At 39.8% G+C, this 27,277-nt stretch overlaps 1 protein-coding gene across 1 annotated transcript in view; it reads right to left on the bottom strand.

The window, feature by feature from the left end:
* Positions 1-27,277, bottom strand: part of sdk2b (sidekick cell adhesion molecule 2b) — a 428,005-nt gene that overhangs the window by 164,565 nt on the left and 236,163 nt on the right. Inside the window, exons 26-30 of the mRNA XM_048611111.1 lie at positions 10,423-10,538; positions 8,721-8,910; positions 7,271-7,369; positions 5,578-5,772; positions 1,960-2,161 (exon numbers count right to left, since the gene is read on the bottom strand). Of these exons, the coding sequence (XP_048467068.1) occupies positions 1,960-2,161; positions 5,578-5,772; positions 7,271-7,369; positions 8,721-8,910; positions 10,423-10,538 (802 nt within the window). The remainder of the gene's footprint in view (positions 1-1,959; positions 2,162-5,577; positions 5,773-7,270; positions 7,370-8,720; positions 8,911-10,422; positions 10,539-27,277) is intronic.

The raw sequence follows: 27,277 nt of genomic DNA, 5'->3' as shown, positions 1-27,277 counted from the left end.
TGAAGAAGGGTCCCGACCCGAAACGTCAGCTTTCCTGCTCCTCTGATGCTGCCTGGCCTGCTGTGTTCCTCCAGCTCCACACTGTATTGTCTTGATAAAACTCCATGCCCAGATTTGCACTGAGTTACTAAATCCAGCATCTGCAAATCTTGGTATCTCATCATGGAGGTATATCAAGAAGTTATTAAATTAAAAAAAAGTTATCATTAACCATAGCAGCCGACCTTTCATGGCTACAGTCATGAGTGATTTGAGGTCAGGAGCACAACCACAAAAAAGAAGCAGTGCTTAACGTGATCTTTTACTTAAGGTTACATCTTTTGCTTTCATTTGGATTTGGGTGCCACTGGCAAGGCAAGTGTTTGTTGCCATGTCTAACAGTACTTGAGATAAGTGGTTTGCTTGGCACTTTAAGGGTCAGCCATATTGATATAGGTGGAATCACATGTAGGCCAAATTGGGTGAGAATGGCTGATATCCTTCCATAAAGGACTCTAGTGAGCCAGATGCATTCATATAACAATCAATGGTAGTTATCATGGTCAAAATTACTTGCACATTAGATTCCAGATTCATTAATTGACTTTCAATTCTAACAGTTGCTGACATCCCCACAGCATTAGCCTGGGTTTCTGGAATACGAGTCCAGTGACACTACCACTACATCACGGTTAGTCCTCTGGTAATCACTGGGAAGAAACATCCTGAATTGGCACATTATGAAGTCAGGTGGAGGCTAATTGTTAAGGACATTTTCTATTACATGGCAATTGACTGTAAAGCCCTGCCACCTGATTTGTAGATAGGGAATGTTATCAAGGTTAAATAAGCCAGCAGAAAATTACCGATTTTCCATTAGCCAAATAAAAAAATGCTGCTTAGAAAATATGACATTTAAAATGCAGTGGACGCATTCTGAATGCAAACTTGTTGTTTGAAGTAGTGTTTTTAAGGAACAAGGGCTGAATTTTCCAAAAGAAAGTTGGGAGAATCTCTTGAGATCAACAGTGAAGTTCCCAATGTCAAAAGAAAACAGCCCTATTGTCTAACCGAGTGCTGAACAGTGAGACAAGGTGCTCTCACTAGTGAGCATCAAGAGGTCTATTTGCATGTTTTAGCATGCATTAACATCTCATTATTACATTATTTCACTTCTTAACTGATATCCAATTTCCCATTTTCCCACGCAATGGATAGAAACTAGGCAGTGACAATTTCTGATGTGAAAATCACATCAGTCTCCTGGTGACTCCAGCTCACCACTTGATCCTCTGATCCTCCAAATGGCAAGATGACTCTTGATATTTGTTTTTTTTTATATTCTGGATCTCTCCACAAGAGGTACAGTAAAAATTGGGAAATCATGCCAAGTTACACCTTAAATAATTCTCTTTGTTCCCCTCAAAGTCCATCAAGATGTGTATCAGGAACATACCTGCATCTCTGTACTTTATATCATCATGTAAACTACCTGTCATGGTTTAACTGTTTTCGAACAGTTTTGCCTTTGTTGATAGTTAATGGAGATTATCATGAGGATAGTCACCTATTGACTGAAACCTGTCTCCTTTTAATACCATATATAAATTAATGTCCTCAGGTATAGTAATTGATTGTAGTCCACCTCTCATTGCAGACACATCAACAGCACAAAGCTCAAAACACCAGATCAGCAAATATTGAAATAGCACTGAATGTAATGGAATGAAATTAAATTGTCTGAGTCGGGTTCACAAAGTTCTTATGGAAAACTCAAGTTGTCATGGTCCTAAGTTTTGCCCAAGTACAACTCAATTTGCAACTAATACAAAGGTGGCATCATTTTCCAGATTAACCAACTTGGCCAGTTCCCTCCATTTTTAAATTTGCTTGGCATGTTTTTAACTTCAAATCTTTCACAACCATTTTAATAATACTCTCTTGAAATCATGGCTATCCTTTAAAAACACTAGCACTTACTTGTCTACAAGATAAGTCGTAGATTCGTGGCTCACAGAAGCTGAGTGGAGTGACCAGTTTCCATTCGGTAGCTCTAGAGTTTGGATTGTGTAGTACCTAACTGGAGACAGTCCGTCACTACCCGGTTCCCAGGACAACAGCACATTGCGTGACTGCACATCTTGCTGTTGTATGACAGGTTTGCTGGGAGGCTGTGGACGAACTGAGATTAGAACAAAAATGTTTAGAGAACAGGCTGATTTTCCGACAATTTGAACACAGAACAGCACAAGAATAGGCCCTTCAGCCCATCATGTCTATGCCTACTATGGTGCAATTCTAAACTAATCCCATCTGCGTGAATATGGTCCGTATTGCTCTATTCCCTACCTGTTCATGTGTTTTCCTAAAGCCTCCTAACATTGCTATTGTATCTGCTTCTATCACCACTCCGGCAGCGCATTCCAGGCACCTACAACTCTCTGTGGAAAAAAAAACTTTCATTGCACATCTCCTTTCAACTTTTTGCATTTCATCTTAAACCTATGCCCCCTAGAATTTGACTTTTTCACCCTGGAAAAAGATTCCAACTATCCACCCTATCCATGCCTCTCATAACTTTATATCCTTCAATCAAGTTGTTCCTCAGCCTCGATCCTCTAGCGAAAGCAATCCAAGTTTGTCCAAACTCATGTTATACTTAGTACACTCCAATCCAGGCAACATCTTGGTAAACCTCTTCTACACCGTCTTCAAAGTCTCCATTTCCTTCCTATAGTGTGACAACAAGAACTACACATAATACTCCTTAGTTAGTAGCCTAACTAAGGCCTCATTCAGCTGCAAAATTTATATTCAATGTCCTGACTGATGAAGGCAAGCATGCTGTACACCTTCTTTACTGCCTTATCCACTTATGTTGTCACTGTCAGGATTTGCACCCTAGAATCCCTCTGAATATCAACATTCCTAAGGGTCCGGCAATGTATTACAAACTTTCTTGTTGCATTTGACCAACCAAGATGCATCACCTCACACTTGTCTGGATTAAACACCATCTGCCATTTCCCCGTCAAATTTCCAACTGGTCTATATCCTGCCAAATCTGTTGACAACTTTGTTCACTGTCCAGAACTCAACCAATTTTTGTGTAGACTGCAAACTTGTTAATCAGACTACCTACATTTTCATCCACAATTATTTACATATTTTAAAAGTAACAGAGCTCCCAGCACTGATCTTTGCGGGACACTACCGGTCACAGACCCCCAGTCAGAAAAACACCTTCCCACAACTATCCTCTGTCTTCAATAGCCAAGCCAGTTTTGTCTTCAACTTGCCACTCACCATGGATCCCATGTGACTTAATCTTCTGGACCAGCCTGCCATGAGGAACTCTCTCACATCCATGTAAACAACATCCACTATCCCACCTTCTTTGTAAGACAAGACCTCCCCCAACATAAAGCCACGTTGACTAACCCTAATGAGTCCATTCTTCTCCAAACGTGAGTAAACCTCTAAGAATCTTCTCCAATAGTTTCTCGACCACTAAGGTTCGGCTCACCAGCCTATAATTTCCTGGATGATCCCTGTTGTCTTTCTTAAACAAAGAAACAACGTTGGCTATTCTCCAGGCTACTGGGATCTCATGTGTGGCTAAAGAGGACGCATCAATCTCTATCAATGCTTCAGCAATCTCCTCCCTTGCCTCCCTTAGTATCCTGGAATAAATCCCATCTGGCCTGGGGACTTATCTGCCTTAATGTTTTTCAACTCACCCAACACCACCTTCTTCTCAATACTGACATGCCCCAGAATATCAACATACCCCTCTCTAACCTTACCACCATCCATCTCCCTCTCCTTGGTGAATACCATTGCAAAGTACGCATTAAGGACCTCACCCACTTCTCCTGGCTTCGTGCATAAATTCCCTCCTTTGTCCTTGAGTGGGCCTATCCTTTCCCTAGCTACCCTCTTGCTCCTAATCTATATACAAAATGCCTTGGTTTTATCCTATTTATCAAGGATATTTCATGGCCCCTTATAACCTTCCTAATTTTTTGCTTAAGTTCTTTACTGCTTCCTTTAAACTCAAGGGCCTTGATTGATTTCAGTTTCTTTAACCTTACGTATGCTTCCTATTTCATTTTGATTAGCCTTTCAATATCTCTTTGTCATCCAGGGTTCCTGAATCTTGCCATCCTTATGTCACCATCCCCTTCATGTCAGTATTGGCTCTTTGAACAAGGTTTATAATTAGCTTCACTCCCTTATTCTTTCCCTATAGCCCTACATTTTTCTCCTTTTCAACTATATATTGAATTCAATTTGATTTTGTAAGGCTCTACTGAATCTGTTTCTACCAAATAAGGCGATAAGATGTAGGAGCAGAAGTAGGCCAATCAGCCCATAAAGTCTGCTCCACCATTCAAAGAGATCATGCCCAGTCTGACAATCCTCAACTCCACTTTCCTGCCTTTTTCCGATACCCCTTGATTCCCTTACTGATTAAAAATGTACACGTTAGTACAAAGTGCTATACCATATCAACTCACTGCATGAAAAATGTTACTTCACAAATTTTACAAAAGTTAATGAAATTAAAACAATGAAATCGTCCCTTGGGGAGGTGATTAAATAGTTATGTGTAATTTTCGGGTACTTGGTTTCAACACATCCACTGTGGCAGTGTTTATGCTGCTAGTGTTTAGTTGATATGTTATTTGATAAGCTGAGGATATAAAAGACTAAATGTGAAATTATGTGAAATGCAGTTTGTGAACACTATACAAGCTTCCAAAATTATACACATACTGCAAGAATTGAAGGCTTTTAACCTTGTTTCATTCTCTCATTTCATGCCGTCTACCTTTCATTCAGGAACTTAAAATCATTTTGGACATGGAGGCTTTTCTGTGTGAAATGCTGACATATTTCGTCTGTCAGTGCCTTGTTTTTTTCAAGTGGAGCAGTTACAAAGCGTATTCATTCCTCTTGAAAGGACAATGCATACCCAAGTTACAGGGAATCAAGAACTGGTCAAGCTCTGTATGGAAGTGCTTTCCCCCACTGTTAACCACTGCAGCCCCCCACCCCCACCACCGCATCCCGCCATGTGAAGCTTGAAAATTCTTTGGCATTCTCTCTGAGAGTGGGTATGAGGGATGACTGTGAGAAGAGGCTAAATGGGCAGCCTGGGAAAGTGGCATCCTGTCTGTTAAAATGGGATCGCAGCTATCATAGCACAATCAGAGCTCCCTGACAGCCTTTAATGCCTAGGAATGTGAGACTCCAAAATTTCAGCTTGCAACTCCATTTAGATCCCAACCCTCCATTTTGGGAAGCCCTGCACTAAGGAAAGAGGCAGTATTGTTTTCTGAGTCAAATTGACTTCAGCTGAAACCTTTAGTCACAGATTCCAGCAATAAACTGATATTTATAGAAGTCACAACATTTCATTGCTTCTATTTCTTTATTTAAGTCCTTCAGTATGTCAACAGTTTGGACACACTTCAAGGACTCAAACCTACTCTAGAAAATATAGTCTTCAGGGGACGAATGAATTCTGGATAAATGTATAGAAAATTGTTCTAATGCAATAGAAATTACATTATTTATACTGTTCCTACTTACCTCTCTTTTCTGTTGTTACCACCAATGCTTCTGCTGCTTCACCCCACCCCTTGCGCGTCTGAGCTGTAATGCGGAAGACATAACTGCATTCTGGTTTTAGCCCAGTTGCTGTATATTGTCGGGTACTTGGGTTCAACACATCCACTGTGGCAGTGTTTGTGTTGCTGGTGTTTAGCCGATATGTTATCTGGTAAGCTGAGGATATAAAACACTAAATGTCAAGTTTTGTGAAATGTAGTTTGTGAACACTACACAATCTTTCAAAATTATACACATGGTTTCTTGCTTTACAAATTGAAGTCTGTAAGAAAATTGAGGGATTTTTCTCTCTCTGGAGTCCAAAATTTGGCAAGAACAGTTGTCTTATGTTTTACTGTAAAACAGATACTGCTGTTCCTTATATACATTTCTGGACATTCAATTCCATTGAATATCAGATGGGGCACACAACAGATATTCAACTGCTACCATAAATTTTGTTTCCCAATCCAGTTTAAATTTCTCTTTGAGGAGTCATGTTTTCTGCATTTTTTGGTATTTGTTGACTTAAAATGCGCATCATGTATCTTGTTGGAAATAAATCTAGCAATAGCCACACTAATTTTCTTGGAATAGCTGATAATTCTGGAAATGTCCCTGAAAATGTGCCAACACACTCAGTGAGGCTGAGAGACATTCAGCATTTGAAAGCTATTGATACACATACATAAGTATGTCTTCAATTTGAGTTAACATGGTATAATTTTCTCTATTTTTAATATTATTTCACAGCTGGGTGGGGGAGTTCAAAACTAGGGCGCATTGATTAAGATGACGAGAAAGATTTAAAAAGGACCTGAGGGGCAACATTTTCACACAGAGGGTGGGTCGTATGTGGAACAAGCTGCCAGAGGAAGTGGTAGATGAAGGTACAGTTACAAATTTAAAAGACATTTGGACAGGTACATGAATAAGAAAGGTTTAGAAGGATATGGGTCAAACGCGAGCAAGTGGGACTAGATTCGTTTGGGTCATGTGGTCAGTAAGGTTGAATCGGATTGAAGGGTGTGTTTCCATGCTATATGACTCTATGGCTATATAACCGCCAGGATAGATTACACTTTGTTTATAGTACACATTGCCTATTAATCTCTTTATAGGAGAACAACTTCAAACATTTTCAGGCATTTCTTCAAAACCTTACAAAACACATCTCAGCTTCATATCACATCTTGTGACATATTCACATCTTGTGACATATTGCCGCTCTTCATTCACAAAAAAACTGATTTAAAACAAAAGTTTTGTTATCATGTTACTTTGCGTGGCTCGAGGTTATGATATTTACCGCTTTTCCAGAACTGTGTTGAATACTTCAGGACACCCAAGGATTTGTGAAAATGGCTTTGCCATTAGCTTCATTATTTTATCCTAACAAAACATGGTGGAGTGTAGAAATTTGAAATTAAACTTGTCAAAAATACTCAGCCAGCAAGCTGAATCTGTGGAGAGAGAAACAGAGTTAATATTTCAGGATAATAACCTTTTGTCAACCTGAATCATTAACTCTCTCCAAAAAATACCGCCTAACGTGCTGAGTATTTTCAACAAGTTTTTGTTTCCTTGCTCTACTCTACTTCTATAACAAGAAAGGTTAGTGTAATTATTTTCTGTCATGTTTATTCCAGGCTTTAGAAGTTCCCAAGTCACCCACCGAGAATGATCCCATTGGGTTCTACAGGAGGCTGCCAGACTAGACGCACAGATGTTGTTCGAACTTCTGGAAACAGGATTCCTACAGGAGGTCCAGGCACTAAAAAAACAGAGAATGAAAACAAGCTACTTATGCAGCTTAATCTTTACACACGACAGCTGAAATAATTCTGGAGCTTTCATTGCTGAACTGTGTACCATTTGTACATGATGCTGTCCTTGAATTTCGTTTTTGAGTTACCGCCTTGCTGAGCTTTTTTCTCTTGCTATTTTCCTCCCTTTCCTACCTTCCTCTCTTGAACACACTGACTCTTGGCCAAATGAGGTTCCATTTGGCACCAGACATGTCTGATACTTTAATCATTATCATACCAACATGTGTTAATTGACAATAAGGGATGAAGGTGAATGGTATCACTAGTCCAGTCCAATTCTGTAACATGAGGAGGATTCAGTGGAACATGATTAAGAATTGAAACCCTAACTAAAAACCCCATGTTGTCCAGAGGCAGTGAGACACACTCTAGTCCCTCACTGCTGTCCAGATTAAAATCACTGAACCTGGAACAGATCATGATTAAATCTGGACGTTCTGTGCTTGTAGTTCAGCTACCCACTGGATGTATTAGCTGCCTTATTTGTGTACCAAATGCAAATATAAGACAGTAAAGATAAGTCTGGCCAATGAAATACAATGAAAACTTCAGCTTAAACCTTCATTTCAGATGTTAAAATCAACATCACTGTCAACATCAACATCATCAACCCATTTCAGGCATGGTTCTCAACACGCAAATTAAGGGAAAATGTGGCTTTGTATAACTTTAACATATCCTGAAGTGAAATTAACATTTCTTTGAACAACATGTTTAACTGAAAGGTCACAATTTAATGTAATGCGAAAGAAGCACTTAGGACAGCAGTGAAAGGATTAAACTACTTTCAAGTAACTTTTTTTTATATCTCTCCACTTTAAAAGCAAATTGGTTTTGGATCCAGATATCATTGTGACATTATCTTTAATTGCTAGATCTCCAGTTAGTTGTAATTTAATGTGATTATAATTGCTCCACCAAGTGCTTTTATTGGCTTTAAAATCAATGTTGGCTCTTTTTAGATGACTTTCACTGGAAGTTTCTCAACAGAGAGCACATGAGCAATTGCTTTCAATTCATCAAATTTGTAAAGTAACATTAATATGAATCTTGTTGACAACTTATGCTGTCATCATTTGTGCACCAGCTGTGAATACTAGTGGCATAGTAAACAAAAGTTTCATATTGCCTCATGACTTGGATTGTAAATTTATACTTTAAGGTCTAGGAGGTAAGGTAGCAGCAATCAAAACCTTGGAATACTTGTTTCTTACTCATCCAATAAAATAAAAAAAAAATAAAATGAGGCTTGAGACCACTGATTAATTCTGATTTATCACTGAAAAAAATACCAACCATCATCCAGAGTTCTCTCAAGAATGGGTGGGAAGCTTGATATTCCATCTCCAATTCTGGTAAAAGCAAGGACTTGGATCTCATACAACACATACTTCCCTAACTTAGTAAGTTGTACAGTGTGCGTGGTGTTGCTTTCAATGGTCTGGATCTGCATAGGAGTATCCAAGTCTTTTTCCTTGTACAAGACCTTCAATCAAACAGAGAAAAAAAGCAGAAGGAATGTTGAAAGAATTGGTCAGCAACACTGTAAGCAGAAGAAATACTTAATGGTTGACCATTGATAAAGTAAGTAATAGCGCCCTTGAGGATTTTAGTGCATTTCAGGATGAGATCATTTTGGAAAAGAAAAATCAAACAATATCACGGTATTGTACCTAATAACAGCAGAATGCATTTTACAGTCGGTAGCAGGAGGACACATGCAGACTTGACTTAACCCTACTTAACTGCGGTCCCTAATTTTGAACTATGGTTGTAGTGTCTCCAAATATACTTGCCAACCACTCCAGTAAACTGGTGCCAATAAAGACTGGATTGAAATAAAACAAAGAATGGTGGATACTGGAGATATAAAGCAAAAACAGGAAGTGTTGTAGAAACTCCACAGGTCCAGCAACATCCATGAAGAGAAAATCTGAGGCTACGCCCTGAGTCCAGAGATCCTTTGTCGGAACTGAATGCATTCACCAGCATGTTCTGTTTTTGTTTAAGAACGGGATTTGGTCTGGTTATGGAGTTCACTGAAGACCACTAGAGGTAGAAACTAGTTATTGGTTGTGCACATTTTCTGAATGGGCAATAATGTTCAATTTCGCAAGGTTATGCCCACTCGCCTGAGGATGCTTGAGAAACATCTAATGTTACATTGGTCTCAGAGGATTTTCAGGCATCATGGATGACAGATGTCTCTTCCACTGTAGAACCTAACTCCTAATTGAAGACATTTCTGAGGCTGAATTGCTCGGAGTGAAGCAAGTTTTGGGCTTGCCTTGCTCAGGTATGCTAGAAATGGCCTAGCAAGAGGGTGACACCGAATAAGTTTTAAAACTTGATGTGGTGCCAGGAGCATGAATACATCTATTGGCTCCATAGCACTCCTGAGGGCTGCTGGAAGCTGGTGATTTTCTTGTTTTTCTTTCCATTTTATGAAACTTCGCCCAATTTTCTGGCTGACAAGTCAGGCACCCAAAAGTGGATATAGCAGACTATTGAGCTGGTCTGGAGGTATAACAGGCCCTGGCAGCTTGCTAAAATTAAGGCCCAACTACAACTGAACCTTGTAATACCCTGTGTGTGGTCCATCAGTTATCAGTTTGAAAATACACCATTACCACAGTTTCACTGATTGAAGTCTACACAGATAAAAAGAGTTCGTTACACTAGTCCACAACCTTCATTGAGTACAAGATCTAATTTTTGGAAGATATATAATATTTATGTTCCTCAGTGAAGAAAAGGTGTTTCAATTCTATCTAATTTGGAAAACAATTTAAATTCAGAGTTGAAAATAAGACAGCATTACATTGCCATGAGTCACCTAGTCTCCAACATTTTTTGAGATCTCTGTCTCTTTGACTCCTTTAATTCAACCTGGACATAACTGAAATGTCACTGAATTAAATATACAATTTTTTTTGTTGTTTCAAAGGAGAATCAATATGCTTCACTTTTTTGCACTTTTATCAAGCAATTAACTTGCCTTATAACCAAGGATGAGCCCATTGCGATCTTGTTGTGGAACCTCATTCCATCTGACGAGGATACTATTTGAATTAAGAGCAAGAGACGAAACATTTGTTGGTCCAGATGAAGGAACTAAGAAAACAAAGAAAGCCAGTTTTACACATGAAACAAATATCCTTACACAGTTACAATGACAACTTAGGTTATTGGAATTGACAACTCAACAATATTAACAGAAGTACAAATGACAATGACAGGATCTTCTAAAAGCAGTACCATCTGGTAATATCATGTCAACGTAATAGCCATAGTTATTTGAGTCAAGTACACGAAAGACATAAAGAACGAGAATAGTTTCTCTCATCTTCACCTCATATTTCAAAAGACATTCTGAATCTCTCCCACCCTTTTTGCCATTGTTACCTCTTCAAAAGTTCTTCATTCTTGGCATAAAAAATTCTTATGTCAATCTCTCTAAATTAATCTAATATTCTTTTTTCCACTGACCTCAAAATAATATTCTGGATTCACCTTAACCCTAATGCCTCATAAACATCAGCCAAAATCAGCCCTTAACCACTTTCTACACCTTCAAATTTTATGTTAAGATTGTTTACAAGCTACTGAAGAATATATTAGATACGTGTATACTATGGTCAACTATTGCATGGTCTCAAGTTAGGCATATCTTTCACTACAGCAAACTTCTCCAGCTATCAATAGGTTTCATTAGAAAACTATTTGATCAGAAGTTTAAGTGTTTAAAAAGTTGAAATCTAGTTTGGAGAGGATGCATTCTGCTGCCTTCACTTTCGTAGATGATTTCACATGATCTGCCGGGCAAGGAGGATTCAAGATGCCTAAGTTGTTTGGCAGCGAATTGTTGTCACGGGGTGGTTTTTTGTTTTGCCTTTTGTTGCAGGCCACAGAGAGTTACTAATTGTATCATGATATTACCAATGGACAAGGCAAGGAGGTAGGTCCCAAACTACCTCAGCCAGTGTGGGCGTTGAACTCAGGCCGTAGACATTGTATTGGACCACACACTTAGCTGACGGAGTTAACTGGCCCCTTACTTGAATGTTAACTCTCTCCTGCACTGAAGATGCTGAATGTTTCCAACTTATTCTGCTATGTTTTGGATTTCCTGACCTTGATGTCTTTTTGCTTCTGTTTTATTTGAGAAAGGTGAGCTGATTCATGAAGAGTGTAAATTGGTGACTACAGTCTGTGCCTTTATTGCAGGTTTTGCACAATTTACACTTAAAAATGTTAAACAATCTGTGCATGCTATGTAAAATTTAACCTACAAAAAGAGCAAAAACAAAAAATACAAATTGACACTATCTTTTAGCTCAACGCACTTTATTACCTTTAGGGTAAGTTAAGGCAATTTTTATGTACGTTTCATAATATTGTATAGATATATAGTAACAGCGAAAATATTTCATGAGTAAACAAGTTCTCTTAATAACAGTAAAATGTTGTTTATAATCCAGACAGCTCAGAAATAGCAAGAGTTTTAATTCTTGCAGTAGTAATATCATGATGTCAACTGTAATCTATCAAAGGGTATTTTACGTTGCAGTATTCATAAAAAATACATGACATATCAGTTCTCATAGACATTCAGCACATCAGGAATACCATTTGTTTTTATTTCTAGTTCAAATAAAAAGGCTTCACTATTGTCCTCAACTTCCTTTACATTTGTAATGACCTTCATAAGAAAGATAGTATTCAATATTATCTTCAATATTCAATAATATCAATTACAAATTGTACTGGGTGAAAACAGACATGTATTTGCCTCGTCAGAACAAAGGCAAAGTAATAATTTGAATCTGCTATATTGCCAGGAGAAAAATCATATAAAGGCTGTTAGATGCCAAATGATCAATACCATGGCTTTGTTTACTGTTTGAAAATGGTCCCACTACTGATATCAAATACACCAAAACTGCTGTTAAATCAAATTTTACTAAAGCAAAATAACAGGAGAAAGCTAAAGAGAGTAAATCAACTGGGAAGGTAGAAAGATAGGGAAAGCAAAAATCGTGAAGTATATTTGTAATGACAAATAAATGCCTTGTAATTCTCCCTGCTTATCAATTTTTCATTACGCCGTATACTAAACAAGGTTTTCAAGTTATCACATCAGTCACATGTATTTACAAAAACGTATTGTAAAAGTTTAGTCAAAACAATTTGCAATTTTACTAATAATTTTAACTTCAAATTCAAATCAGAATGGTGATTAACTGTTGCACAGCTGGGATCAAAAGATTTTTGTGGGGGTGCCTCATTAAAAACTAGTCAACTTGGCCCTCATTGCTGGCTGGATTGTCCACTGACTTGCCCACTGTAACCAGTTCCAGTTCTGCCTCTGGTTCTTGCCACATAAAGTTGAGAATCCCCGGAAACTGAGGGCTCAACAAAGGGACTGTGCCAAGAATAAAAGAACTCTGACTTTTCTAGTCCAAGGTCTGAAATAAGAACAGAAATTGCTGGAGAAACTGAACAAGTCTGACAGCATCTGTGGAGAAAGTAAAGTCAACGTTTTGGGTTCAGCGACCCTTCAATCAGAACTGAAGCTGAATCATTGACTCTACTTTCTTTCCCCAGATGCTGTCAGATGTGCTGAGTTTCTCTTGTGATTTCAGTTTTCATTTCAGACTTTCAGCAACTGTAGTTCTTGGTGTCATTCTAGTCCTAAGTCTGATCTGGGTCCTGCTTGGATCTGCAGGCTGAAGGTTGGTGAAACAGGCTTCCTGGAGCAAAAAAAGATAGTCCTCCAAAACTACATTGATTGTAGGCAAATGATTGTTTTGTGGAGGGGGTGAGAATCAATATCTTTCTTGACTGGAGAAGAAGGCAATCAAAAGCAGTGCAAAAGATTGTGAGCAAAATCTGTGTCCATTCTCAGAGTAGATTCATTCCAGATTGAAGCTTCAAGAATTGCACTGTCGACAGAGAAGTGTCAAACCACATGGCTTGTTTGGATCTGGTTCCAGGCAAAGTTCGATTTTTTTTAATGTATTTGGTTTATAAATTTATGCTTGCCAATATTAGTGAACCTGCCTAAGTTGTAAATCCACACTGGTAATGCAGTTTCTATTTACTCTGCTATACTTGGAAATAGTGAATCATTCTTCATAGAAGAGTCAATATTTAAAACTGTGTACTGGTCATGACTTCGTTCAGGTGTATGTAATAATATTCTATGCAAGAATCATCAAGCTCCCGTGGCCACCAGACTGGAATCAAGTAGTTTTTACAATTCTGATGAATGTTTTTTTCAAGGAGGTTAGACTCCCTTTGGTTAAAGTTTACTATTTGCAATCAAGTAATTTCGGTTTTGAGGAAAATCTTGCAATCTAGTTTCCCTGCATCTGAGCGAGAAGTTGTGGGTTCAATTCCCACTCCAGGACTTGATGGACACAGAAGGCACATTCATGATGTGGCCTAAATGATTAATTATCATCCTGCAAAGTATTCCAATATGATTGTAATAGATAGAAGAGTGGAAGAAACCCCTGGTCAGCCAAAACCAGGGAGCCGCTTCAGCACAAACTCCTCCCAGTGTTAGGAGATTCCACTTGCAGGTTCTTGCCATGGCCTGTACTCCCACTTCGGGGCACTGTCAGAAAATGAATTTCAGTTTTGTCTACCATCCAAAATAACTGACTGAATTTGATTAACACTGAGGTTCACTATTGTCCAGATTGCTCGCTGTCATTAAAACTGGCTTGCAAACAAAATGAAACGTAGTCACTGGTGCATTCTGTTTTATAAGCATTCGCCCAATAGATTAAATCAGAGGAAAGTCTGCTCACATTTGGCATTATTTGATTCTTCTGAATGTTCAACAGCTATGAATAAACCTCAAGTTAGTACTGCAAATCCATTGCTAGTGGACTGCAGCTACATTTCCTTGAACGTTTCCCACCTCATTCCATGGTTTCTAGCCATGCATTCTGTCATGTGATACCTAATTTAAAAGTATTGAAAATAATTTGAAATATTATCCAAATTGATGTCAAGACTTTACATGTTTTTTGGTCTCATCATTTTATTAGTTTCCTGTTTGTGATCATGAAATGTGAGAAATATTGTCATGTGGTAACATAATGAAGCTTTATGAACTGTGATCAGACTTATTCCCTCTACAATTAGAATCTGGTTCTCTGCACAGTAGATTCCTTCCAGAATCTTGCTCAAATGGTTTTAATTTGTGAACCTGGATAGGCTCTTGCACTGAGTTTCTGACCATGGAAGATAAAGCAATCTTCAGCCAATGAAACACACATGCACTGCTAGTAAGAGTTACTGTATACCTTTCAGGAGAGGTCATCAATGTCAATATTTCCTTTATCAATGCAGAAACAGTAGCATCTTTATTGTAGTTCATAAACCAGCAAACTCAGTTCAGAGCAATGATCAAAGACAAGATGTCCACTTGGATCAAAAGTAGGTATGTTACTTGAGAGTACTTCCAGGAATATATTTAATACTTTCATGGTATTTGAACATTACTCACAAGGTCAGCATTTGATGCCCTTTACTGAATCACCAATTTGATCAGTTTGTGATCAGCTATTTTGATATAACTACTAGTTCCTTTAATACGATCTTGACATGACCAAAAGGACTGAACAATGTATTAGCTGTATTAGCTGCCCAACAAATAACTGCACTAGCTAATTGAAGACAGCTAAATTTTATATGAGACATTTATGCTACAATTCAATAATGCCTGCACCCTGGGCCTAGATGTAATTCTACATTAAATAACTCTGCATTATAAGTTTTCACAATGTCCTTTCTTACAATATGCAATCACAGCTGATGGTTGCAAGCTTAGAAGATTAGCAATCAGGAAATTAAATTTACAATGAATTCGGCAACAGGATAATGATAATCCTATATATAGACATTAATCAAATGGCTGTAGGATAGGATCAGTTTATAATTATGTTTGCACCACTCTCTTTGATCTTTCATACATTTGATAAAAAACATACGTCTCTACACGATTAACAGGATCAAATAATCACCGGACTGATGTAGATTCCTGAAAGTACAATAAAATTATTCCAGGATTTAACCACACTGATCTTATGCCAAATTGTAATCAGATTGGTTACTAAGCTGATGGTGATCTCCTCCAAAACATGGATCATCCACCTGTGCTTACTGAGCTGCACTGATCCTTGATTCTACAATGCGTTGATTTAAAAGTTCTCATAGTTGTTTTCAAATTGTATCACAGTCTCGGCCTACCCCTTCCCTTCACTATAATCTTCTTCAGATGTGCAGCCGTCCAAGATCTCTGCAATCCCCAATTTGGTGTCTTGTGCATCTCTGATCTTCATTGCTCCTCCATTATTGGTACTGCCTTCAGCTACCAAGGCCTTAAACTGTGAATTTACCTTCTGTCTCCCTCTCTCTTTTAAGGGAATTCTTCAAACTTGCCGCTTTGCCCAAAATTTTCAGAACCTGTCTTAACATTTACTTTGTGACTGAATGCCAAATTTTGTCTCATAATTGTTCCTATGAAGTACCATGAGATGTTTTAATCTATTAAAGGCACTACGTAAATGCAAGTTGTTACGCTTGCTGTTCTGATAATCTATGTCCTTATGTCAAATGATTTTTTTTTTCCACAAATGGCAGTGGTTGCTGCATCAGTTGTTAGTTTTAAATCTGAGATAGATATGTTACTGTTAAGGAATATGGGCCAGGGACAGGTATATAGAGTTAGGCCACAGGTCAGTCATCATCTTATTGAATGGTGGACGAGGCTTGATGGGATGAATGGCAAACTCCTGTTCATATGTCCCTATGATTTGTGTTTTCAGTGCACCACTCTATTACATTTGTGGTGTAGCAAACAGGTATAAATTACCAATTAATTTACTAATACAGACAAGTTTACTTATTCACTGGTGAGGGTAACCTAATTGAGAGTTTGAATAAATGCTGTTTGTTTCATATTTTACATTGTGTTTTCTTAAGCGGCAGATTCTCTACTTCTGCTACACTTTCTTCTGTTCTATCCTTGGTTCTCTACTTTTATTTATTCAATAATGGGATAAATTGTCACCGGCAAGTTCAGCATTTATTTCCCACCACTAACTGCCTTTGAAAAAGTGATGATGCCAAATGGCTTGTTAAATAAGGACAGCTCTGAGGATTATTTTCCAATCTTCACTGAACATAGGTGAGGTGATGGAGGACAGGAGGAATGCAATTCTGGTTCCGTTGTTTAAAAAAGGGTACAAAGGAAATGTCAAACATTTATAGGCCAGTTAGTTTTATTTCAGTGGTGGGCAAATTGTAAGAATCAATCCTGAGAGATCCGATAAACTATCACTTAGAAAGGCATAGACTAGTCAGGGATAGTCGGTACAGCTTTGTTAAGGGATGGACATGCCATTGGTCAAAAAAGTAAAAGCAAATTGTGTACAGGATTAACACAGTGTAGATCTGGAGGAACACAGCAGGCCAGGCAGCATCAGAGGAGCAGGAAAGTTGATGTTTCGGCTGGGACCCTTCTTCAGAAATGGGGGAGGGGGAAGGGAGCTCTGAAATAAATAGAGAGAGGAGGGGTGGGGCTGTGGAAGGTAGGTGGGATGGTGATAGGTGAGTGCAGGTAGGGAGTGGTGGGGATTGGACAGTGAGGTGGGAGGAGTGGATAGATGGGAGAGAAGATGGACAGGTTGTGTCAGGCCAAGGAGGCGGAGACGACAGGGAGGGTTGATCATGGGATGAGGCCGGGGGTGGGGAGATTATGAAACTGGTAAAGTCCACATTGAGACCATTGGGTTATAGGCTCCCAAGGTGGAATATGAGGTGCTGCTCCTTCAGTTTCTGGGTGTTGTTATTGTGACACTACAGGATGTCCACAGGATGGACATGTTGCCCAGGGAGTGGGAAGGGGAGTTGAAATGGTTCATGACCGGAAGGTATTGTCGTTTGTCGCGAACAGAGCACAGGTGCTCTACAAATCGGTCTCCGAGACTCTGCTTGGTCTCACCAATGTAGCGGAGGCCACATCGGGGACAGCAGATGCAATAGACCACATTGGCGGGTGTGCAGGTGAACTGGTAATGTGTCGAATTGGATCCAAAGTTCGTTTAGTAACAGGAAACAAAGGGTAATTAATGGTTGTTGGCTGCCCTTGCAAATGAAAAGCTGTTTCAGGTGATGTTCCGCAGGGCTCAGTGTTGGGACCCCTGTTATTTGTTTTATATATTAACAATTTGGACTTTAACAGGGAGGCATAATTGGAAAATTTGTAGACAACACAAATATTGGCTATGCAGTGGATAATGTAGAGTTTAGCTGTGAGCTGCAAAATGATACAGATGAGTTGGTGAAATGGGTAGGTAAGTGTAGAGGCAAGTCATTTGGCCCATCAAGTCTACACCAGTCCTCTGAAGAGCATTCCAACCAGGCCCAACCCCATCCCTATAGACCTGCATTTCCAATGGCTAATCCATCTAGCCTGTGCATCCCCGGGCACTATGGGCAATTTAGCATGGCCATCCACCACCTAAGCTGCACATCTTTGGACTGTGAGAGGAAACTGGAGTACCTGGAGGAAACCCACCCAGGCATAGGGAGAATGTGCAAACTCTACACAGAGAGTTGCCCAAGGCTGGAATCGAACCCGAAACTGTAGCACTGTGAGGCAGTAGTGCTAACCACTGGTTGGGGTTGTTTTCTTTGGAACAGAGAAAACTGAGGGATAAGATGATTGAGGTATGCAAAATTGTTACAGGTAGAGATAGACAGAAGGAAACTGTTTCCCTTGGTAGAGTGTTCAAAAACCCAGGAGTCATAAGTTCAAACTAAGTGACAGCGGGATTAGAGGCGATGTGAGGAACCACATAGAGGGTGGCGGGTGTCTGGAATTCACTGCCTGAGGTGGTAATGGAAGAAGAGACCCTAAACTATTTTTAAAAGTATCTAGATCTGCAGCTTAAGTGCTGTAAGGTTCAGGGCTATGGACCTTCTGCTGAAAGATGGGCTTAGAAAGGGCATCTGGGTGTCTTTGGGTTAGCATAGGCAAGATGGGCTGAATAGGCCCCTTCTATGCTGCATCATTTCTATGGCTCTATGGACAGCAGACTTCCTTCTCTAAAGGACATTGGTAAAGCAGATAGATTTTTAAGAAAATCTAGTAAGCTTCATGGTCACTGTTACTCATATAAACTCTAAATTCCAGATTTACTCAATTAGTAGAAATTAAATTCACTAATTGCCACGGTTGGAGTTGAATGTCTTCAATTTATTTGTCCAGTCCCTTGATGCAAATATACCTGACAATTGACTTATTGAGATTGGTCCCTGGAAGAATGTGCACAATCAAAATGCATATCCTCACTTTGCAGTTGTTACAGCTCCTCATTGTTATATGTTATCTTTTGTTTGAGGATCTGTATTTTTATTTATCTGATTTATCTTACAGCATTGCAAAGATGGCTAGCTCTAAATCCAAACAAAAGAACAGAAGAACAAAAGAGAAGTACGACACAGGAACAGGCCTTCGGCCCTCCAAGCCTGTGCTAATCATCATGCCCTAACTAAACTAAAAAACAAACCTCCTGCCCTTATTCGGTCTGTATCCCTCTATTCCCTCCCTATTCATGAAACCATCCAAGATGCCTCTCAAATGTCGCCAACGTGCTTGCTTCCGCCATCTCCTCTGGCAGTGCATTCCAGGCTCCTGCCACTCTCTGCGTGAAAAACTTTCCTTGCACATCTCCCTTAAACTTTTGCCCTCTCACCTTGAACCTGTGTCCCTTTGAAATTGAAACTTCAACCCTCGGAAAAAGTCTATGACTATCCACCCTATCTATGCCTCTCATAATTTTGTAGAGCTCTATCAGGTCTCTTCTCAGCCACCATCCTTCCAGTGAAAACAATCCTAGTCTTTTTAACCTTTCCTCATAGTCAATGCCCTTGAGACCAGGCAACATCCTGGTGAACCTTCTCTGCACTCTCTCCAAAGCTTCCATGTCCTTTTGGTAGTGTGGTGACCAAAACTGCACGCAATACTCCAAATACAGCCTAACAAGCGTTTTATATAGCTGCAACTTGGTTTGCCAACTCTTGCACCCCATGAAGGCAAGCATGCCATATGCCTTCTTAATCATTTTGGCCACCTGTGTTGTCACTTTTAGGGAACTGTGGACCTGCACAACCAGATCCATCTGTATGTGAATGTTCCTAAGGGTTCTGCCATTTACAGTATAATTCACATCTAAATTTGATTCTCCAAAATGCATCACCTCGCATTTGTCTGGATTAAACTCTGTCTGCCAATTCTGTGCCTAAGTCGCCAATCTATCTATATCCTGTTGTATCCTTTCACAATCGTCGGCACTATCAGCAATTCCACCAATCTTCATATCATCTACAAACTTACTAATCAGACAGCCCACATTTTCTTCCAGATCATTTATATACACTACAAACAACAGAGGACCTAAGACTGATCCCTGTGGAACACCACTAGTTACTGGTTTCCATTCTGAAAAACACCCTTCCACCGCTACCCTCTGTCTTCTAATGACCAAGCCAGTTTTGCATCCATCTAGCCAGCCTACCCCAAAACCCTTGCGATTTTAGTTTTTGTACCAATCTGCCATGTGGAACTTTTATCAAATGCCTTACCAAAGTCCAGATAAACTACACCCACAGCTCTTCCCTCATCAATTATCTTTGTCACCTCTTCAAAACATTTGATCAGGTTAGTGAGACATGACCTTCCCTGTATGAAACCATGCTGCCTGTCGCGAACTAGTCCGCTTTCTTCCAAATGTGCACATATCCTGTCCCTCAGTATCTTCTCCAAGAGCTTCCCCACCACAGCTGTCAGACTCACCGGCCTATAATTTCCTGGATTATCCCTGCTTCCTTTCTTAAACAAGGGAACAACATTGGCCAATTTCCAATCCTCTGGAACCTCGCCTGTGGTCAAGGAGAATGTGAAGGTATCTGCTAATGTCCCAGCTATTTCTTCCCTTGCCTCTCACAGCAACCTGGTATAGATCCCATCTGGTCCTGGGGACTTGTCTACCTTAATGCAATTTAAGATACCCAAAACTTCCTACTTCAATATATTGACATTCTATAGAGTATTCACACACTCATCAGTCATGTCTTTGTATTGGTATTTATACAGGAGAAAGCACTTATTAAGGATCTCTCCCACTTCCTGTGGCTCCACACATAACTAGCCTCCTTTGGCCTTGAGTGGTCCTACTCTTTCCCTTGCTGTCCTCTTTCTTCTAATATATGCATAAAAAGCCTTGGGATTCTCCTTGACCCTGTTTGCTAAAGACATTTCATGGCCCATTTTAGCCTTCGTAATTCTGTGTTTAAGTTCCTTCCTAATTTCTTTATACTCCTCAGGGGCTTCATAATTTTGTAGCTGCCTTGGCCTATCATACGCTTCCTTTTTCCTTTTGACTACGTTTACAAATTCCCTTGTTAATCCATAATTCCTGGATCCTGCCAATCCCATCCTTCAGTTTTGCAGGGACATGTATATCCTGCACTTTAATCAACTGATCTTTAAAAGCCTCCCATATGCCAATGGTAGATTTGTCCTCAAATAACTGCTCCCAATCCACGTTCCTCAGTTCCTATCTAATTTGGATGTAATTGGCCCTTGCCCAATTAAACACCCAAGGGCCACTCCTATCCTTGTCCATGACTACTTGAAATCTTATGGAGTTATGGTCATTAAGCCCAAAATGCTGTCCTACTAAAACATTGATCGCCTGTCCTGGCTCATTCCCTAATACCAAGTCTAGTATGGCCTCCTCTCTGGTTTATGTACCTTTTATAATGTTCAAAGATGTGTTAAAGAAATTTCAATGTGCTTGTGTCTTTATTAGGAGTCCCAGGTCTTCTAGACCCATACACCCATCCCTAACTGCACACAGTCAGTCACCTGCCTCACTTGCTTCACCAACAAGCTTAAGCAATCCAGCCAATTGTAACGATCAGTGAACAGACCACATAATCATGTACAGGTCAGCTGTCATTAAACTTCGCAATGTGTTACACACCATTTTGTTACAGCTAGCTGACTTGCAAATGATTCTCTTTTTCTCAGGTCATGCAACCCTCGCTTTCATAAATATTGTTACACTCACCACAAAAGAGCCACCCTCAATCACTTTGCCCTTGAAAACTACTGCTCCATTTCAATTTCCTCTCCAAGTCTTTGAATAAGTCATCAATTCCACAATCCCATCTATCATTTCCACAACTATCCATGAATCAGTACACTTAGGGTTTTTACCCTCCACAACACAAAAAACAACCCTAACCAAAATCAGAGCCAGGTTCTATAATGGTGACTGTGCTTCATTCTCCCTCCTTTGACATATTTAATTGTGTTCAATGACTTAAAGGTAGGAGACAGAGGGTGGTGATGCAGGGTTGTTTTGAAGACTGGAAGTCTGTGACTAAGGTGTGCCTCAAAGATCAGTGCTAATCCATTGCTTTTTGTCATTTATATAAATTATTCAGATGTGAATAAAGGAGGTATTGTTAGTAAGTTTGCAGATGACACCAAAATAGGTGTTGTAATAGACGGTGAAGAAGATTATCTCAGAGTACAATGGGACCTTGATCAGATGGGTCAATGAGCCGAGGAGTGGCAGACGGAGTTTAATTTAGATAAATGTGAGTTGTTGCATTTTGGTAAGGCAAACCAGGGCAGGACTTATACAGTTAATGGTAGGGACCTGGGGTGTGTTGCCAAACAAAGAGACTTAGGAGTGCAGGTGCGTAGCTCCTGAACAGGAGTTGCAGGTAGATGGGGTGGTGAAGAAGGCATTTGGTACACTTGCCTTCGTTGGTCATAACATTGAATATAGGAGTTAGGATGTCATGTTGTGGATATACAGGATATTGCTGAGGCAACTACTGGAATACTTTGGGAATACTGTGTATAATTCTGGTTGCCCTTCTATGGGAAAGATCTTTTAAACTTGAGAGGGATGTTGCCGGGGTTTGAGTTGGAGGGAGAGGCTGAATGGGTTGGGTCTTTTTTCCCTGGAGTGTTAGAGACTGAGGGGTGATCTTATAGAGGTTTATCAAATCATGAAGGGCATGGATAGGGTGAACAGCCAAGGTCTTATTCTGAGGGTGGAGGAGTCTAAAACCAGAGGACATAGGTTTAAGGTGAGAGGTGAAAGATTAAGAAAGGGCCTGAGGGGTGTTGTTTTCATGCAGAGGTGTGTGCGTGTATGGAACGAGCTGCCAGAGGAAGTGGTGGAGGCTGGTAGAATTACAACATTTAAAGGCACCTGGATGAGTACATGAATCAGTAGCGTTTAGAGGGATATGGGCCAAATGCTGGCAAATGGGACTGGATCAGTTTAGGATATTTGATTGGCATGGCCGAGTTAGACTGAAGGGTCTGTTTCCATGCTGCATGATTCTATGACTCTATAATGCCTGTCCTCCATTGTTAGCCCAGTCAACAGACCCACACTTGTTTTTCTTTCTTAGGTATCCGTGTACAACTAGGGTACAGGGAGGTATGGGCACTGTGGTAACATCATTGGACTAGTAATCCAAAGGCCCAGTATAATGTTCTGGGGATGTGTTCAAATCCCAAGATGGCGAATTTTGATTTCAAAAAAATATGGAATTAAAAATGCTAATCTAATGGCAACAATATAAAAATCTGATTCTGTAACGTTCTTGAGGGAAGGAAATCTGCCATTCTTACCTGGTCTGACATAAATGTGACTCCAGATCCACAGCAATATTGTTGGCTTTTAACTGTCTTTGCAAGCCTCTCATTTATATGAAACTGTTACAAAGCATTAAGAAAGGAATCAAACTGGACTGAACATCTGGCATTGACCTAGGTAAACACAGCCTTGGTGACAGTGCAAAGTCTACACCACCAACCTACGGGAATCTGTGGGAGCTGAAAATTGGGAGAGCTGTTCCACAAACAAGTCAACCAACAGCCTAACACTTTCATATTCAGGCAATTATATCTTAAGCTAATGTGCCAGGCAACATCTCTGGTTACATCCATCCCACTGACAGGACAGACCCACGTCCCATGGTGGTATCAAAGTGGGGAGAGACTTGCCCTGCGAGTCCTCAATATTGACTTCATACCACATGAAGGCTCACAGCAGGACGTAGCTCCACAAATATCTCCATCCTCAATAACGGGGGTGCCCAGCACATCAGTGACATAAGCAAGGTTGAAGTGTTTGCAGCCAGAAGTGCCAATGAAGTTCCCAATATCACAGAAAGCAGTCTTCTCCCAGTATCACAGATAGCAGTCTTCATCCAATTCAATTCACTCCACACAATATCAAGAAACGCTGTACACAATGAATACTGCAAAGGCTGTGCACCCTGAGAATCTTCCAGCAATAGTTCTGATAATCTGTGCTCCAAGTACTTATACCACAAATACTGCAGCAGTTCAAGTAGGCAGCTCATCACTACCTTCTCCAGGGCAAATAGGGAGGGGCAAGAAATGCTGGTCCATCCAGTGAAGCCTCATTTCCCTGAACAGCCAAAAAAAAATTTCTAGTCCACCCAAAACCATCACATCGGAAAACTGTCAGAATTCATCCTTTCCTCCTTTGTCCGGTATCTTTACATTTCTCAGATCCCTTGACTGCTTCACTGTTGTTAGACATTTAGGTGCAAATTCCTCCAATTTGACATTGAGAAGACATACGACATCATTTCCAGCTCCCGTCAAATTCCTCACCTTGGAGTATAGCACTGTCCTTTGACACTATTCAACGTCAAAACTGGACTGTCTCTGTCCTCAATAATCTCTTCAATCCTAAATTGAGCTCTGGATTCCATATTCTCTCTGTTACAAAACATGGCTGCCACAACTCGAATAATTTTTTACATAAAAACCAAAAGAACCACGGATGCTGTAAATCAGGAGCAAAAACAAAGTTGCTGGGGCTCAGCTTGTCTGACAGCATCTGTGAAGGAGAAAACAGAGTTAACGTTTCGGGTCCAGTGACCCTTCCTCAGAACCCCAGTTCCTCAGTTCTGAGGAAGGGTCAACGGACCCAAAACGTTAACTCAAATAATTTTTTTTATCCCTTTATAAGATGTATGCACCACTAGCTAGACTAGAACTAGTTGCCCATCCCAAGATGCCCTCAGAAGAAGGTGGTGAGTCAACTTCTTGAATCATCACAGTCCATGTAGTTTAGTAATGCATACAATACCGTGAGGAAACGTCTTCCAGGATTTTGATCCAACAACAGCGAAGGAATGGTGATACATAAAATAGTATATAGGTCAACAAGAAAACAACATAATGGCCAACCTGCAATTAACTTTCCTCTGAACCCATATTTTTGGTGGCCTCATACTGTCTTTATTTCATTATCTGACGTTTACAATCATTTGTCTTTATCCTCTGGAAACAACTTCAAAAATATCTTTGCCTTTTCACCCATTTGCTTTATGTTTGCACGAAATATGTTGAAATCCCATCATCTTCAGTCTCTACTGTCTTCCCACTTTGTTGAAGCAATTTAATATCCTCTTGCTTATAAGTTCTTTACTTTCCGAGTCTGTTCCTCTCTGATCTCCTGTGGTAATGAAGGCAGAAATGGAAATGTGCCAAAAGCAGTGGTACTGCTGCCTAGAATTCATGACATTTTCAACCTACTACATCCTTCTTTCCTTTACTGCTCGTGTGCATGTTAGAAGCTTGGCCAATTATTTCCACACAATGAGAAATATGGACACTGTACAGAAATCTAGATGTGCAACCTATAATGCCCAATGGAATATAAAAACTGAGGGAAGAAAATGAATAAAAATTGATTGTTTATATTTGTGCTTTATCCCCTAATGATTATATATTCATCAAGGTCTCTAAGTTAATTAAAAAGCCAGCAGGGTGCTTTTTGTGAAATTGGTTTAACCACATGGGACGTGGCCTTAAACTGTGCAATGAGAAGGATGGGTCCCAATGGTTGGTAACTCTTTTCCAACATGAGTTGAGCCTGTGAAATATTGCCTACTCCTGTGGTGAACGCCCATTGTCTGTATGATTTCAGGATTCTCGAGTTTAAATTCTTGACTGGGCTCATGGATTGGATTATGAAGCGCTCTTTTAACTGTCAGTTAATACTTGGTCAACATCACCTTCTGAGACTGGTTGTGAATGGCTATGGGTAGCAGAGGTGGGTTTTACAGAATATATACTTATTTCCCATTTGGCTGAACATTTTCTTTACCTCTTGCAGGAAATCATCTGGCTGTAGGCAGAAGTTGGATGGGGAGCATATTGCCAAGTATTTAGTCATGATGCTCCAGCTATCTTGAGGTAGATGGCAGGTTTGATGGACCAGCTCATGTAATTCTGTGAACTTCATGTTTTCAGAGGTAGAACTGACAGAGGAGCCCACACTTTAACATTAAACTGAAAAGTATCTTTTAGGAGACTGATGGTCCTACACAGTGAGTTTTGGATTTTTGGTTTGTACTTGTCTCCAAGTTGTATTATTTGATTTTGGTTGCTGAATTTTGTTTTGTTATTTTGAAATGGTATTGCAGACATGAAAATTGGAAAAAAATCCAGTGACAACTTCTGCCTAACAGACAGGTCAGAAGGATGAATAAAAAAAGAAATCAGGAAATGATCTGAAGGTAAATTAACAATGAGGCTTGGACTGATCACTGATTAATAAAAGAACTCTGGACGTGATTTTCATTTTCTTTCCTACCCTGATTCCAGTAAAGAGAATTACAGTCCTGTAGGACAGAATTTTCTAAGACTCAGGGCTGTCATGATGTTCGAACACCTGGGTTTCGAGTACCAGCTGCTCCAGGTGTGTGTCCTAATATGTCTGGACAGGTTGATTAAAGAGGAGCAAATTATTGCAGATACTGGAATCTGTACTGAAAACAAAAAATGCTAGAAATCACAGTGGATCAGGCGGCATCCATGGAGCGAGAGCAAGCTAATATTTTGAGTCTAGATGACTCTTCATCAGAGCCATGATGTTTCACTAAGGCTATTCTGTAAGAGATGAAAATGTAAACCATTTGTCCAGTCTGTCTCTGAGTAATCTGAAATCCAAATTTAATATTAACTTTCATTGAAACGTGGTAGACTTGCAGCATTTAGCAGAAAGGTTGAACATGTTGGAGTCACATGAAGTAATTCTTTGTTTATTTGAACTGGGCTGGAGCATTGACATTCAGCCTTTGCTTTGCAGTACGGGGAGACAGTCAGTCACTCTCTTTCTGGTACTTCTCACTTTATCAGTTATCACCCTTTCTGAATAACTTCCTGCAATCTAATGTTTATTTAAGTCCAAATGTTTCAAAAGCTTCAATCAGCAGGAACTCATCAGGTTTAATTATCTGTACTAATGCTTATAGCTCACAATCCCTGGTCCTCAGAGTGCAGTGAGTGGTTCATGTAGATGGACTAATTGTAACAAAATTAACCCTTTCCATTGAAATCACAAGAGGTACATACATGACCAAGATTGCTGAGTTGTGATTTTCAAGTAAGATTGGGCAGAATTACAAAGAGCAATCCCACATAATTAACTTCATTGATTTATTCAGTCATTCATCTCCTAGCTATTTAGACGAGATGGTTGGAAGGAGTTATTGAACTCCTTCCCTTGAAGTGCATCAGGGAATTGAGAATGGCAGGTGCAGATCCACATTAGGATCAACTCAGAATGAGCCATACAAAATAAACAAAGCTAAACAATGATAAGAAGGTGTAGAGCTGGATGAACACAGCAGGCCAAGCAGCATCAGAGGAGCAGGAAAGCTGACGTTTTGGGCCTAGACCCTTCTTCAGAAAT

This window comes from Rhincodon typus, chromosome 23 (assembly GCF_021869965.1).
Source record: "Rhincodon typus isolate 14 chromosome 23, sRhiTyp1.1, whole genome shotgun sequence".
Taxonomy (NCBI): domain Eukaryota; kingdom Metazoa; phylum Chordata; class Chondrichthyes; order Orectolobiformes; family Rhincodontidae; genus Rhincodon; species Rhincodon typus.
This window is presented reverse-complemented; position numbering and strand designations above follow the sequence as displayed.